This window comes from Terrapene carolina, unplaced genomic scaffold (assembly GCF_002925995.2).
Source record: "Terrapene carolina triunguis isolate 2854851 unplaced genomic scaffold, T_m_triunguis-2.0 Scaffold310, whole genome shotgun sequence".
Lineage (NCBI taxonomy): Eukaryota > Metazoa > Chordata > Testudines > Emydidae > Terrapene > Terrapene triunguis.
Genome location: NW_020664661.1, coordinates 1,397,461 through 1,413,941, shown reverse-complemented (window position 1 = coordinate 1,413,941; position 16,481 = coordinate 1,397,461). Strand labels below are relative to the sequence as shown.

At 44.8% G+C, this 16,481-nt stretch overlaps 1 protein-coding gene across 9 annotated transcripts in view; it reads left to right on the top strand.

The window, feature by feature from the left end:
* The window catches only part of LOC112119842 (sorbin and SH3 domain-containing protein 1), an 84,467-nt gene extending 68,629 nt beyond the window's left edge, over positions 1–15,838 (top strand). For 5 of the 9 annotated variants that reach the window (XM_026657781.1, XM_026657775.1, XM_026657777.1 and 2 more), the window contains 5 exons: positions 5,985–6,083; positions 8,186–8,245; positions 8,816–9,006; positions 11,773–11,885; positions 13,771–15,838. In XM_026657781.1, the coding sequence (XP_026513566.1) occupies positions 5,985–6,083; positions 8,186–8,245; positions 8,816–9,006; positions 11,773–11,885; positions 13,771–13,838 (531 nt within the window). In that variant the 3' untranslated portion in view covers positions 13,839–15,838. The remainder of the gene's footprint in view (positions 1–5,984; positions 6,084–8,185; positions 8,246–8,815; positions 9,007–11,772; positions 11,886–13,770) is intronic. The other 4 variants (XM_026657776.1, XM_026657773.1, XM_026657778.1 and 1 more) reach the window with 4 other exon arrangements.
* The last annotated feature ends 643 nt before the right edge of the window (positions 15,839–16,481 follow it).

The following is a 16,481-nucleotide window of genomic DNA, read 5'->3' as shown; positions in this document are numbered from 1 at the left end:
ATCTCCTGGCAATACTCCTACTAATACAGCCCAATATACTGTTAGCCTTCTTGGCAACAAGGGCACACTGTTGACTCATATCCAGCTTCTTGTCCACTGTAATCCCCAGGTCCTTTTCTACAGAACTGCCGCTTAGCCAGTCGGTACCCAGCCTGTAGCAGTGCATTGGATTCTCATAGACTCATAGACTTTAAGGTCAGAAGGGACCATTATGATCATCTAGTCTGACCTCCTTCACAACGCAGGTCACAGAATCTCACCCACCCACTCCTGTAACAAATCCCTAACCTATGCCTGAGTTATTGAAGTCCTCAAATCGTGGTCTCTGCACTTGTCCTTGTTGAACCTCATCAGATTTCTTTTGGCCCAATCCTCCAGTTTGTCTAAGTCACTCTGGACCCTATCTCTACCCTCCAGTGTATCTACCTCTCCCCACAGCTTAGTGTCATCCGCAAACTTGCTGAGGGTGCAATCCATCCCATCATCCAGATCATTAATGAAGATGTTGAACAAAACCGGCCCCAGGACTGAGCTCTGAGGCACTCCGCTTGATACTGGCAGCCAACTAGACATCGAGCCGTTGATCACTACCAGTTGAGCCCGATGATCTAGCCAGCTTTCTATCCACCTTATAGTCCATTCATCCAATCCATACTTTTTTAACTTGCTGGCAAGAATACTATGGGAGACTGTGTCAAAAGCTTTGCTAAAGTCAAGATATATCACGTCCACCGCTTTCCCCACATCCACAGAGCCAGTTATCTCATCATAGAAGGCAATCAGGTTGGTCAGGCATGACTTGCCCTTGGTGAATCCATGTTGACTGTTCCTGATCACCTTCCTCCAAGTGCTTCAAAATGGATTCCTTTAGGACCTGTTCCATGATTTTTCCGGGAACTGAGGTGAGGCTCACCGGTCTGTATTTCCCCCAATTGTTGTTCTTCTCTTTTTTAAAGATGGGCACTATATTTGCCTTTTTCCAATCGTCCGGGACCTCCCCTGCTCGCCACGAGTTTTCCAAGATAATGGCCAATTGCTCTGCAATCACATCAGCAAACTCCCTCAGCACCCTCGGCTGCATTGCATCCGGCCCCATGGACTTGTGCATGTCCAGCTTTTCTAATTAGTCCTTAAACGGTTCTTTCACCACTGAGGGTTGCTCACCTCCTCCCAATACTGTGCTGCCCAGTGCAGCAGTTTGAGACTGGAAGCTGACCTTGTCTGTGAAGACCAAGGCAAAAAAAGCATTGAGTACTTCAGATTTTTCCACATCATCTGTCATTAGGTTGCCTCCCCCATTCAGTAAGGGTCCCTCACTTTCCCTGCACCTCATTGTTGCTAACATACCTGTAGAAACCCTTCTTGTTACCCTTCACATCCCTTGCTAGCTGCAAACAATTATGCTTTGGCCTTCCTGATTACATCCCTGTATGCTCGAGCAATATTTTTATACTCCTCCCTAGTCATCTGTCCAAGTTTCCACTTCTTGTAAGCTTCCTTTTTGTGTTTAAGCTCACCGAAGATTTCTCTGTTAAGCCAAGCTGGTCACCTGCCATATTTGCTATTCTTTCTGCACATCGGGATGGTTTGTTTCTGCACCCTCAATAAGGCTTCTTTAAAATACTGCCAGTTCTCCTGCACTCCTTTCCCCCTCATATTAGCCTCCCATCCTGCCCATCCCTGAGGGAGTCAAAGTCTGCTTTTCTGAAGTCCAGGGTCCATATTCTGCTGCTCTCCTTTCTTCCTTTTGTCAGGATCCTGAACTCGACCATCTCATAGTCACTGCTGCCCAGGTTGCCACCCGCTTCTACTTCCCCTACCAAGTCTTCCCTGTTTGTGAACAGCAGGTCAAGAGGAACATGGCCCATAGTTGGTTCCTCCAGCACTTGCACCAGGAAGTTGTCCCCAACGCTCTCCAAAAACTTCCTGGATTGTCTGTGCACTGCTGTATTGCTCTCCCAGCAAATGTCAGGGTGATTGAAGTCCTCCATGAGAACCAGGACCTGTGATCTGGAAACTTCTGTTATTGTCCGAAGAAAGCCTTGTCTACCTCATCCTCGTGGTCTGGTGGTCTATTGCAGATGCCCACTACGACATCACCCTTGTTGCTCTCGCCTCTAAACTTAACCCAAAGACTCTCAACAGGCTTTTCTCCAGTTTCATACTGGATCTCTGAGCAATCATACCGCTCTCTTACATACAGTGCAACTCCTCCACCTTATCTCCCTCGCCTGTCCTTCCTGAACAGTTTATGACAGTGCTCCAGTCATGTGAGTTACCCCATCAAGTCTCTGTTATTCCAATCACGTCATAGTTCCTTGACTGTGCCAGGACTTCCAATTCTTCCTGTTTGTTTCCCAGGCTTCTTGTATTCGTGTACAGGCACCTAAGATAACTAGCTGATTGCCCTCTCTCAGTATGAATCAGGAGGCCTCCCCTGTTGTACCCTCCTCCTTGTATTTCCTCCTGATATCCCACTTCCCCACTTACCTTACATACATATATACCCATATACACTACAAATATATACATCATATCCATATTATTCATATGTATTAATTATCTGGGAGTGCCCCCAAGGCTCAATCATAAAACTACATTCCTCAATCAGTCCCGGGTCTAATATTTCCAAGCCCACTATAAGGGACTAATAACAATTGTAAAATAAAATCTGTCCATCAGTCATGCAAGGGAATGTGCAGACTAAGGGACATGAATGTGTGGATGGGAAAGTAAGGTGGCCACATAACAGTGTTTAGCCCACTGGGCCACCTTCAGTCCATGCATTATACTTTTCAGGATGATGGGTAAACATCCTCCCCATAAAAAGACAATGAGAAAAGAGGTAGGCCAGTGTTGAGCACTTTGGAAAATCCCACTCATGATCTTTTTTCTAACAGGAAAACCCTATCTCAGTGGGTGCCTGGACTATTAAATTGTGCAGATTTATTCTGGTATCATTACAAAGCTGTGTCATTACGCATGTCTGTGACATGGGGAACAAGGCAGGCTATGGCCATATGACTAAATAGTTAATGGTCGTATAACTTAACTTTATGTTAAGCATGTGCTTAAGTTTCTCTCTCTTCAGCAAAGCACCTTAGCGCCATTGAAGTCAATGGAAATTAAGCATATGTTTAAGTGATTTGCTAAGGTGAGGATTTAGCACTGAGCATTATTGTAAATCTGTGGCTTTGATGGGTTTTGTACGGTATGTTACTTATAGAGCTTTATGTTTAATTAAACACCGGTGGAGGATTAATTTCTCCAGGGGATCCCTCTGTTTTACAGCTTTAAATTTATGCATTATATGATCAAATACCTCAGCCTGCCCTCTGAGTATGTGTGTCTGTTCATTTAGAGGGCAATTACAACATTTGAATGTGCCAGTGAAAGCCCCTCTACCCATATGTACATGCTATATTTAAACGCTGCCCCCCCCATCCCCAATTTATTGATATTTTTGTTCTACAAAATCTTTTTTTCTTTTTAAAAAATGTTGACCATTTGAATACAAAACCACGCTGGCAGGGTCATTTGTTGGAGAAGCAATGTGATCATATATATATTCCCCTTCTCCCCCCGCCCCTCCGGAAAGTAGAGATGAAAAGATCTGGTGCCCACAATTCAAGAAGGATGTTGATGAATTGGAGAGGTTTCAGAGAAGAGCCACGAGAATGATTAAAGGATTAGAAAATATGTCTTGTAATGATAGTCTCAGGGAGCTCAATTTATTTACCTTAACACAGAGGAGGTTAAGGAATGGCTAGATTACAGTCTATAAATATCTACATGGGGAACAAATATTTAATAATGGAATTTTCCATCTAGCAGAGAAAGGTCTAACACAATCCAATGTCTGGAAGTTGAAGCTAGACAAATTCAGATTGGAAATAAAGTGTAAATTGTTAATAGTGAGGGTAATTAACCATTGGAACAATTTCCCAAGGATCATGGTGGATTTTCCATCACTGACCATTTTTAACTCAAGATTGGATGTTTTTCTAAGAGCTCTGTTGTAGGTATTATGTGCAGCAGTTCTCTGGCCTGTGTTACTCAGGGGGTCCAGACGAGATGGTCACAAGGGTCCCTTCTGGCCTTGGAATCTCTACCTCATAGGTCACCTCGTTCTCTTCCCTCCCACACTGCCTGCCAGCTGGGGATGGTTCCTTACCCTATATTGCCCAGGCTTGTGCCTATCTGGTTTTACTATCCCAGAGGATTGGGGTTTCCATTCCTACCATTAGGAGATTATCCCACAATCCAGTGGTTCTCCCTGCAGTTCAGCCCACATTTCCCTTTTCTCCTCCTCATCACATTATTCCCAGCTGCACCCCTATGGGCCACGCTGGGCAAATCCTGAGTTAGGTCCAGCTTATCACCTCCACTTTTGGCCCAAGTCCTATTGAAGTCAAGGAACAGATGCCCACTAATTTCACCAGGCCTTTGCTATGGAGGGATGAATGAGTAGATACTGAAAGTGCATGGTGGGAGACGAGCCAGATGTTTACACTATCTATCTATCTATCTATCTATCTATATATATATGCGTCAGTGCAGCTCCCTGTGAGTCCATAGGAAGTGTGCCCATTTACATGGGCCTTACTATCTTATGGTCTTAAGGGGCATTTCCAGCAAGGAATGTATTAGGATGGTGTAATGGGTTGGATCACAGAAACCCCCCTGGGAGCTGCCAACTGATGTGCCAAGACTACCTCTGCTCCTGTTTTCCCTGCCAGCTCAGGACTCCAGCACCCTATCTTGCTGAGCCAGACACTCCCGTCTGCTCCAACAAAGACCCAGGGTCTGAATTACTTACCCCAAAACTGCAGGTTTACCTGAAAACAGCTCACAGAAGTGTGCTTGTCTTTAGCACTGAGATGCCCAACTCCCAATGGGGTCTAAACCCAAATACATCCGTTTTACCCTGTATAAAGCTTGTACAGGGTAAACTCATAAATTGTTCGCCCTCTATAACAATGATAGAGAGATATGCACAGTTGTTTGCTCCCCCAGGTATTAATACATACTCTGAGTTAATTAATGAGTAAAAAGTGATTTTATTAAATACAAAAAGTAGGATTTAAGTGGTTCCAAGTAGTAACAGACAGAACAAAGCAAGTCACCAAGCAAAACAAAACAAAATGCGCAAATCTATGTCTAATCAAACTGAATATAGATAATCTCATCCTCAGAGAAGCTTCAGTAAGTTTTTTCCTCAGACTGGACACCTTCCAGGCCTGGGCACAATTCTTTCTCCTGGTACAGCTCTTGTTCCAGCTTAGGTGGTAGCTAGGGGATTCTTCATGATGGCTCTTCTCTCCCTCTTTGTTCTGTTCCACCCTTTTATATATCTTTTGCATAAGGCGGGAATCCTTTGTCTCTCTCTGGGTTTCCACCCCCCCTTCACTGGAAAAGCACCAGGTTAAAGATGGATTCCAGTTCAGGTGACATGATCACATGTCACTGCAAGACTTCATTACCCACTTGCCAGCACACACGTATACAGGAAGACTCACAGGTAAAACACAGCCATCTGCAGACAATGGTCCTGGTTATCAAGATTCCAAATCACCATTAATGGCCCACACTTTACATAATTACAATAGGCCCTCAGAGTTATATTTTATATTTTTAGTTTCAGATACAAGAGTGGTACATTTATACAAATAGGATGATCACACTCGGTAGATCAGAAGCCTTGCAGTGATACCTTACAAGAGACCTTTGGCATGACGCACATTTCAGTTACATTATATTCACTTATTAAATTTTTATAAAACCATATAGACTGCACAGTGTCACAGATGGGACAGCCTGAGTTTTCCTGAATCAAACCATAATTCTTATGTGTAGATGCTGTGTACCATAGCCATGAAAATCAGCTTTTCCCTCCTCAGTTAACTGTGATTTCTTTGCCTTTGATGTATTATATCGAGTTCCTTTGCAAAATACTGATTTTGACTTTGTAATCATCCTATTAGCCTTTCAGGACTGACGGTGGCCATGTAGGAATGACTTCCAAAAGTCCTGTAACAATTTCAGACTACCCAATAAATTCCATGAGCTCTAATTCCATTGTGGTAAGCCCATCCCAATTACTTTCTATTTTCTATACAAAGTCAGAACAAATAGTTTCTGAGCAAAATGATTCAGGAGTAATTACTAATCCCCAGAGAGCCAGATTGACTAGAGGAGATTTCTGGCTGCATTGCGGTTGGGTGGGCGTACTGGTCAGGGACTTTAAGATGAAGGAACTGGGAGAGGATACTTTAGTCTTTGATGTAGCAGTGGGGGAACCTCCAGAAGATTGGAACTCATGTTCACAGAAACTTCAAGGGAGCTACCGCATGGCTGAATTTAGCCCCGCTATGCTCCTCTGAACTAGCTGAGTCTCTTGAGTATCCAAACTCAAGCTGAAAATCTCCTGCCATCCATTAAGTTCTTGATTTCCTCCCTTCACTCTGTCTGGAAATGCCATGAGCAGCCTTTCTCCTGAGCTGCCAGCACACCAAGGCCTTTGGAGAACTCAGCAGTGCAGAGGGTGCACGGAAATGAACAAAAAATACGGGGAAAGAGTGAAATGGACCCTCTGGAAAAAGATTTGGGTCTAACATTTTACTGAAAGCTCACAGCTAGAGGCAACATAACTTACCCTAGGCAACCCATCTGTATTGCAGACTAGAATAATAGCCCTAGAGAGGGCGAGTCCTGCACTCCTTGCACAGGCAGTATGTCCACTGCTTTTCTTAGGAGTTTTGAATGTGTAAAAAATGCAAGATTGCAATGTAAATGCAAATATTTGTAGTGGAATTTTTTTCATGTTCCATCCAGTTGTTTGTACCTTGAGACTCTCCAAACAAACTGCTTTTTCTTGAAAGTAACCTAGGGCATGGGAATGGCTCTCCAATGGAGAGGTGGTGCGGGGGAGGTGGAGAAGGAGCAATGCTGAAGAAAAGATGCACCTAGCTGGCAGTGTTCACAATGGCTCTAAAGCTTGGACGTGTTTAGATGTTGGGGTTGGGTCCAGGCCCATCTCTGTTCAGAAGCACTGGTCCCTCTGAAAGGCTGCTGCATTCTTAGAATTCATGTGACGGCTCAGACCCTCACCTAGTGTCAATCAGTGTAGCTCCCATGCAGTGACAGCGGCCAGTGGTGCTGGAACATTTTTTACAGTGGGGGTGCTGAAAGCCAGTGGCCCTCATGCCAAACTTTTTACCTCCCCTCCCCCCTTACTCCTGTCCGTGCCCTCCCCCACACCCCAGAGCTGGGGCCAGGAGCAGGGCCATGGCTCTGGGTCGGGGGATGCAGACAGGGGTAAGGGGGCCAAGGCTGGGATCTCGCATGCGAGGCCAGGAGCAGAGCCTCCAGTGTGGGGCTGGCGGCTGTGGGGACCTTGTGTGCTTCCAGGTGGCGGGCCATGAACAGAGCCCTGGGTGCAGGGCCAGCAGCAGCCAGGAGCTGAGCCCCCAGGCAAAGGGCCAAGAACAGAGCTCTGGGCGCAGGTCCTGCAGCCGGGAGTCAAGATCCCAGGTGCGGGGCCAGCAGCACCAGGACCCTGGGCGCAGGGTGGTGGGCAGGACCCTACACAAAAACTGGGGGTGCTGCAGCACCCCCCGCACTCCTAGTTCCCATGCCTATGACAGCGATGCACTTGGAGTGACTTCAGCTGAGCTGCATCCATTTACACCAGCTGAGGATCTGGCCCACTCTTTAGGAGGCAGCTGAGCTGTCATTTTTCCTGATCCTAAATGTCTCCAAGGGCCTTTTCAGAGATAATGGCAATGGCCTTTTTCATTAGGGTCTTTGGCCTAAAGGTCTGACAGTCTGACACTTGTGCTTCTGTCCATGTCTTTTTCCCCTACAGGAATTCAATGCAATGCTGTTTGCCATCTGTGTCTCTAGCTGTGTCTCATCTTTTCATCTCCTCCTCTAGTTGCCTATGCTAACCCTTTAATTTTTTTGCCATTGTATTACCCTTTGCAGCACACATGCTGCTGCAATGCAATTGCATTGCTGTACTCTCCAATGTCCTCTGTTTTAAAAATCCTATTGTCTGAATCAAGTGGCGGTGGGTGGTTTTGTGTTTTGTTTGGTTTTCTGTGCGTCATTTTTTAATTTTAATTCTGACCAATGTAACTTCTGCTAAAATGTCTTCCTTATAATTTGCTTGGTGATCACACAGCCTTCTCACCATTCACTGAGAGCAGGACCAGATCTCACAGAGTCTGAAAAGAGCTATGTGGTAAGGCCACTGTTTCAATCAGATGCACAGTCGTAGCGTCTCTTAACACAGACAGTAACGCCTTCATAGAATTTAAAGTTGCCAGCTGCTTTCTTAGTCACAAAAAAATCTAGATATCATTGTATTTGTAATGGAGAAATAGAATTTAGCATCTAGAAAAGCTACCAGAGTCAACATGGAATTCGTATAATTGCATTGTCTGTATTGGATTAGAGTTAAATGAGTAGTGCATGACTGGAGTGTGCGTTCTCATATTCCAACTGTAGCGATTGTAATGGTGCCACTGCTGACTAACTGCAACCACTTATGCTTCTGTGTTTTTTTTAAACAAATCTTCAAACTAAGTACCAAATTCTTCTGTATTGCCTGTTTTTCCATGCTTACACCTGGATCCCTTCTGCACTCCACTACCTGGATATTTACCTGGATCTACAACTCTTTTGTTTGACTGGACTTATGTGCTGCATCTGGAATGTCCCATCTCTTCCTGTCTATTTTTCCCTTTCCCCCCCATTCCTTGTTGACTGTTTTATGGGTGTTCCGTGGATGTCAATGCTGCCTACCACGCAGGAAGCAGTTTGCAATGAGATCATAAACATTGCAGAAAAGTCTGTTCATTACTGCAGTGCTATTTCTCAACCTCTTGACTCTCGCCACACGGTGGCCTCTAATGACAATAAACCATCTCTAATCATTTCTCAGCAACCTCAAGCACATCAACAAGGAGCCAGCCCTGACAGGAGTCAAACACCAGGAGACATGTAAGTGGCTCTGGTTGCCCTCTCTCCCAGGGGCCTGGGTTTGCATCTGTCATGTGCTGTTAAGTGTGACATTATTTGGTACTTCCCGTAAAGCTCCAGGCCCTGGAGGCATGTGATTATGCAAGAGTGTCAGCTTTCATTAAAAAAATAAGGAAGGAAGTTTCTAGCCCTCGTCATTGCAGCGAAAAGCCTGAAAACAGGACCCCGTGTTTGTATAGCACCTGGCACAATGCGCTGCTCGTACATGACTGGGGTGCCCTGATTCAAGGTTCTTGAATGCTTGGGGTGGACAGTACTACATCTTCTCTTTCTGCAGCTTGAATCCTTGTTTCTTACACACAGATGGAGGGAAAAACTTGTGTCCCAAGTTTTTGGCCAGAGGGCCTGATTCTTCACTGCCTTGAGAAGTCATTTTCACCTGTGTAGAAGTGGGAGCACGAGCATCCTGAGTGGGTAGTGCTTTGCACAGGGGTAAAAAACTACCCAAGGAGCAAAGCAGCGAGAATCGGGCCCATCATGCCAATGAATGGAGACAGAAAGAAGTGCTTGAGGAAGCTTGTAAAGTAATACAGTCCTTCAAAGCATAATGGAAATTAGCACAGGGTAAATGTTCAGTTTATCATACATACACAGGATCTGAATCAGGTTCCCAGCTGCTGCTCGAGAGATCTCACAATTAAGAGTCACACTCCTGCATATACTTCCTACAGGGTGTAGGACGCATGACAGCAAGCCCAGCAATGAGTCACTGCAGGATCAGCCCCTAAGATAGATGTTGCACAGATAAAGAGGGATGAGGGCAAGAGAAGTGTGACACAAGGCAGATGGTGGGTGGGACATGGTTAATTAGAGTGGACAATTTGGTGCTAAATGCATAGAAAGTATCATTTCCTGGTGGGACTTCTAGTGCAGGGAATTAGACTCTGTAACCTGCTACTTTCTCCTCAAGGTCTCTGGTTCAAATGCAGCCCATATTGGTGCCTACCATCTGGCTCATAGGAAATGAGTTGGTGGGTTCACAGTAGCTCCTAGGTGGCTAGTTGTTCACAGCACAATATAGCCACTTTTACATTGGCCTCAATAGGCCCTTTGTTGGCAGTGTCCACAGAGAAACCAAGGACTGACTGGGCTTAGCAACTAATGCTGAGATTGCCAGAGCTGCCTAGGGCAGTAGTTGTCAACCTTTCCAGACGACTGTTCCCCTTTCAGGAGGCTGATTTGTCTTACATACCCCAAATTTCACCTCATTTAAAAACTACATGCTTACAAAATCAGATATAAAACCACGAAAGTGTCACAGCACACTAGTACCGAAACATTGCTGACTTTCCCATTTTTACCATACAATTATAAAATAAATCGATTGGAATATAAATATTGTACTTACATTTCAGTGTGATACTTGAGCTTGTTTTTCACTTGCGAGCCTTGGCTGAAGCCTGAGCCCCAGGTGGTGGGGCTGAAGCATGTAACTTAGCTTTGCAGGGCCCCCTGTGGTGCGGGGCCCCAAGCAGTTGCCCTACTTGCCACCCCCTAATGCCAGCCCTGCACTTGTGATCCCCCTAAACCCATCCCATGACCACCCTGGGGACTAGGGTTGCCAACCCTCCAGGATTGTCCTGGAGTCTCCAGGAATTAAAGATTAATCTTTAATAAAAGATTAATGTCATGAGATGAAATCTCCAGGAATTCATCCAACCAAAGTTGGCAACCCTCTGGGGGCTGCCACCCCCAGGTTGAGAAACACTGTTTTAGATGAGTGGAGTACCCCCGGAAGACTTCTGCGTACCCCTAGAGGTACACGTACCCCTGGTTGAGAACCTCTGACCTAGGGCATTTAAACACATAACTTCCATTAACATTAATGGGAACTGTGTGTCTAAATCCCCTAGATGGCTTTGAAACTCTCAGCCAAAACTGCTTTCTAACTCCTTGATAAACATTTGTGATTGAAGTCCATTGGTGGGGCAGCATCAACGGAGCTTGTGCTTCCCACTAGCCTAGTCTCTGGAGAACTTGAGGACTAGAGTCTCCAGGGCTGGATGTTTGGCACCTTTCGCCAGCACTGATTTCACTCCCAAGGAGAGATAGGGCTGAGCCGCAAGGTTGGGAACTGGAGCCAAACTTCACCCAAAGCTCCAGGGGCTGCTGAGAGCCAGAGGCTTGGGTCAGCTTCATCTCCAAACCCGCAGGCTCCATCTTGGTTGCAGTGGAGTCGCATGTGTGTATCTCAGCAGAATTTGGTCCCTGATTTCTCCTGTCTATACTCCTCTCCTTCAAACAGTTGCAGTGTACAAAGCGAACCTGTCTCAAAGGCATTTCAGTCAGGCGCCAGGACACTCAGTGTGCAATGAAATATGACTAGAGGCCTAAGCAAGCAAATGAACACCCGTTCTGCCCAGGGCAGAAGTGGATGTACCCAGACTTAGGAGGAGGTGGGGAATGGTGGAGTCTTGGTTCTACCAGCAGTACTCCCTGGGAGTAAGGGTGGAACAAAGAGGAAGTTGTGGCTTCCTAATCCCAGTTCCTTCTCTGGGATGCTCCTTGCAGTGCAGCTGTACTATTGCTCCTGTGTTCGTGTGACAATGCCTAGCTCTGCTTTAGCAGCACAGATTGTTTACAGTTGGTTTTGGACTCCATAATAGGACATACAATAGACGTGGTAGCTTTTCAAACTGTAGTGTGTATTGGATGATTGGATGTGATTGGATGTCAGCAGAGTTCACTGTATAATTTGTAACATCTCTCTCCCTCCCTCGGCTTTAGACTTAGCTACCAAGCCCTGTACAGCTATATTCCCCAGAACGACGATGAGCTGGAGCTAAGAGACGGAGATATTGTAGATGTCATGGAGAAATGCGATGATGGCTGGTTTGTGGGTGAGTGCATCATATGTTTAGTACTAATATTATTATTACAGGTAATCAAAAATGGGGAATAAATTGTGGAAAATTTCAAAATTTGGAAATTGCTTCAAAATGGAACAATGTTTTGGGGGGTTTTCCCAAAAATTTTCATGAAATATTTTTGAAACATTTTTAATTTCCTCTCTTCCCATATTTTTTCCACTGAGAACAATACAAGAATGATATCCAGGCAGATGGGTTTTTCCCACCAACTTTTTAATTTTCTCATTTTTCCTCTTGCTACTCTGTAACTTTTCAAAATTTCCCCAGTTTTGGAAAGGTATAATAATTACAGAATGTCAGTTTTTCTTTAGCCACTCTGGAATTTTTCCAATGTTGAGGAAGCTTTGACATGTTGCAGAGACGACGAAAGGAAAACTGGGGAAGGGGTGTGTGTGTGTGAAAAAGAAATATGTTGAGGGGAGATAAACATAAAATAAATAAATAAAATAATAACCCTACAATCCAGAAAATCAAATTTCCAAAATTTGAAATTTCTATTTTTTTTTAAAGAAAGCAGAAAATGTTTAAAAAAAAAAAAAAAACTTTTTGCAAAATTAAGTTTCCTAAAAGGGCCATTTTTCATCAAAGAAAAGTCTCGAAGGAAGAAAATCAGCCATCTCTAATTGTTCTGCCGCACTGATACAGTGCTGCAGGGCTGCACTGCACTTCATACACACTTTCCCTGGCTCAGGGAGCTTGCTCTGAACAAGCCAAGTCCCAGGGGAAGGGCTGAGCAGGAAGGGAGCGTTAATGAGGGGGGATTGCTGGGAGAAACGGATTTTAAAGAAGGATTTGAAGGAAAGGGTTTGGTAGATGAGTAGGGGAGTAGCTACTCTCATTTAAGCAGAAAAAAGGAATACACCAATGCACTGCACATTTCCAAAAGGGATGGTAGCTGGCATGCCTGGTAGCAGCCTTAGCAGAGATGCCAAGAGCTGAATGGGTCACAGACCACGGGTATGTGCACGCGTCAAGCTGGGGCGTGATTGGCAGTTCGAGGATACATACCTGCCAAGCTCTCACTGAGCTAGCGTGCTAGAAATGGAGTGCAGCGCAGCAGTGTGAGTGGGGGGAGGGACTAGCAGCTGAGTATTTTCCTAGCACCCCTGATGGAGACACACTCAGGACAGCCGCTCGTGCTGCCGCAGCTGTGCTCTGTTTTAGCATGCTATCTCGACGAGAGCTAGCCATGGTTATGTCTCCTCCTCCTCACACCCACAGCTCCAAGTGTAGACATACCCTGAGAGGCTTGAGGGCCCATCTCTTTCCTAGCAGGGCTTCCCTCCAGAGCAGGGCTGAGGCACACTATGAAACCTGTGTGTATGCTGCCCAGACCAGATTTTCCAAAGAGCTAAGTACGCTGGGTGCTGAGTTCTTTTGTAAGTCTGGCCGTAAGCAATGCAATGGGAGATGAGCTCTTTGGACGTCAGGCCCATCTGTGGGTTCAAAGCACATGGAAGCCTGGCCTGATTGTATTCTGAGGACACAGGCCCAGATTGTGCTCTCCATCGCACCTGGGCAAATCACTCCATTGATTTCAGCTGATTTAAATGGATGTAGCAAAGATTACAGTCTGGCCCCTAGACTACAGCCCTGTCAATCCAGCACTAACAATTGCTGTATTAAAATTAAAAAACAAAATGAGTGCAGTTAGTGACAGTTATTTCAGTTAATTCTATTTAGGAACAACAGAATTTTTGACCAGGACCCCTCTTCTCTTGCGTTGCCAAGAACAATGATTTATACCCAGCCTGGCTTACAAACAAAGCAGGCTGCTCTTTCTCTTTCAAATCCCAGTCACCTTCCCCTGTAGCTCCATCTTATTCAATTGCATTCTTATTTTCTTTCCCAACAGGTACATCTCGGAGAACAAGACAGTTTGGCACTTTCCCAGGCAACTATGTGAAACTGCTGTACCTCTAAAACAATCATGCACCTGCAACGCTGATTAGTATTGTTTACCGGACAACATTTAAGTAGCAAAGACCTTTGAAATCAGAGAATTTATTAATGTAATAAATGAGAGATGAGAAGTGGAATGGGGATGTGGTTATGTGGTACAATTCTGGGTTGAATGTGCAGGCCTGGATCTGGGTGATGCTGGGCTTACTGTTCTTGTTTGCTGAAGGAAAGAGACAAAGTTTCTAGTTTACAATGCTGCCTTTGTAGCTCTGAGTTCTGAGCTCAGAGCTTAGTTTTCATGCTTTTCATTGAGTACTTACCTCTGAGACAGAGTTGGGGGAAGCAGCAGAATAGAGTGTGTGATAGGTTTTGCTTGTGTGAGAGAAAAAGCAGTGGGAACTGTAATGCATTGAGGCAACATGCAGCTCTGCAGCTGCTCCCTCTCTATAACTGAGGGAGGCCTTCTCTGAGATTACCCCCATCTGCAAGGTAATTTTCACTCTGCCTCCCACTTTCATTCTCAATTATTTCTTCGTGATGTGCACCTTAGCGTACATGGCTGGCAGAGAACGGTTTATGTGATTAGACTAGGTAGCACTCTATCATATGGGGAGAGGCTTTGAACTGACAGTTTAATCCAGAGCAATCAGCCAAAAAAAACCCCTCAACTTTGGTAATATTCTGCTTCATAATATCCACCCCTGCAGGTTTTTCTGTGTGTGTGTGTATATGGGTGAGCGTATTGTGTGCATAGAAATTAACAGGGTCACAGTTTCCACGAGGAATCAACCCAAATTTTACAAAAATGGAACAAAAATAATGGAAAATTTAGGGGGCACAGATCCTGTTTGCAAATCCCATGGCTGTTTCCCCCCTAAATGTTGTGCTGAACGACAGCACACATTTTGAAGTATACTCTTTGCAATAAAGACTTTATCTTTTCCTGGTATTCTATCATAGAGATTCGGATAGATGCTAGCAAAATATTACTGAGCTTGCTTTTTTTTTGGTGGTGGTGGTTCTTGATTAGGCTGTCTCCTAATGAAACTAGCAAGGCAAACCAATTTGTAAAGCTGTGTTTATACAGCTATTACCAGCTGCATATATTTGTACTTTTTTGAAAAAACACGGCTTGCCCACAAACTTGCTTGTAAATCAAAAATAAATGCTCTTTTTGATAGAAATTCTGTTTCAAAAAGAAAAAAGTATAGATAAAACCAGTTGCATCAGATTGCTTCCTACATTTCCAGTACAAATAGCAAAAGTTAAGATTGCTATTTTGGCATCCGCCATATTTAATAATAGAAAATGCCAATTTTTATGCCGATGCTTTTATACAAACTGATTAACAGTAACTGCAACTAACTAACTGTTAGCATGACTTGCAATACATTTTGATAAATTAGCCATACTCCTGGGTTTAAAAACACTTATCTTTCGCTGAGATCAACGGAAGAGAAGACTCAAAGTGCTTTGGAAGTATGATTGTAAATATGTATATTTAACTTTGTACAATGTACTTACCTTGTATAGAAAAAAATAATTTAAACAAATTGAATGAAAGGGGGAAAAAAGGCAGTTATGAAAGGTTTTTTTTTTCTCATTTTTATTTAAATGAAGGAATTCTATGTAAGTTCACATGAAGAGTTTTAGCACAAAATATCCATTCTAAACCCGATACAAATACAACACAAAGCACCATTATATTTTTGTGCAGGAGTGGGGGTAACTTCAATCCTTATCTTATTTATGGTTTTTGATGTTCTGCTTTTGAGTTGCATTCTTGTTATCTGCAGCAATGTTTAGACCTATTGCTAGGACTGGATCACACCTAATTAATCTAGCCAACAAAGTAACATGATGATCTTGACTGTATATAACCAGCTCATTTAAAGGTTTATTTTTGTTGCTGTTGCCATTTTTAGTTATATACACACACAAACCGCAATTTATTTTTGTGTTGATTTTGGTTCCTTATTGCAGTGGATGATGATTTGACAATAAATTGAAGGGCTGAATTACTCCTTTGGTCCTGGTACAAGTTATTTACTGAAGTTTACTGGGAGTTGCTGTGTGGCCATTGACTGTCAGTGGAATTTTGGCCTTTTGAAAATGAGCCTTAGTCTCTTCAATCAGGCGCAGTGATGCTCAGCGCTGCAATGCTGAAATGCCTTGAACAGGGCCATCCTTAGGCATACGCAGCATACGCAGATGCATTGGGCACCATGAAATTTGGGGCACTAAATTGCCCCAAATTTCATGGTGCCCTAGGCAGCTGTGTGCTGCATACGTGGCAGCACCAGTCCTGGCGACCAGCCCTATCCCTCGGCCGGGCCCCAGTGCAAGGGGCAGGGCCGTCCCTAGGGGGGTGTGGGGACCCGGACAACTCCCTCTGCCCTGCCTCTTACCCTTCCCCCCCTGCTCCACCCCCATTCCACCTCTTCCCCCAGTGACCCTGCACTCACCGGCAGCGGCAGGAAGCAGAGCAACCCGGCCCCAGCCCGCTCTACTCCGCCAGCTCCCAGCCGCGGCGCTCCGCTTCCCGCCGCCGGTGAGTGCGGGGAAAGGATCGCCCCCTGCACTCACCAGCGGCGGGAAGTGGATAGATGCGGCCCCAGCCCCAGCCATGTCGCTTGGGTTGGGGAAAGGACCGCCCCCGGCCCT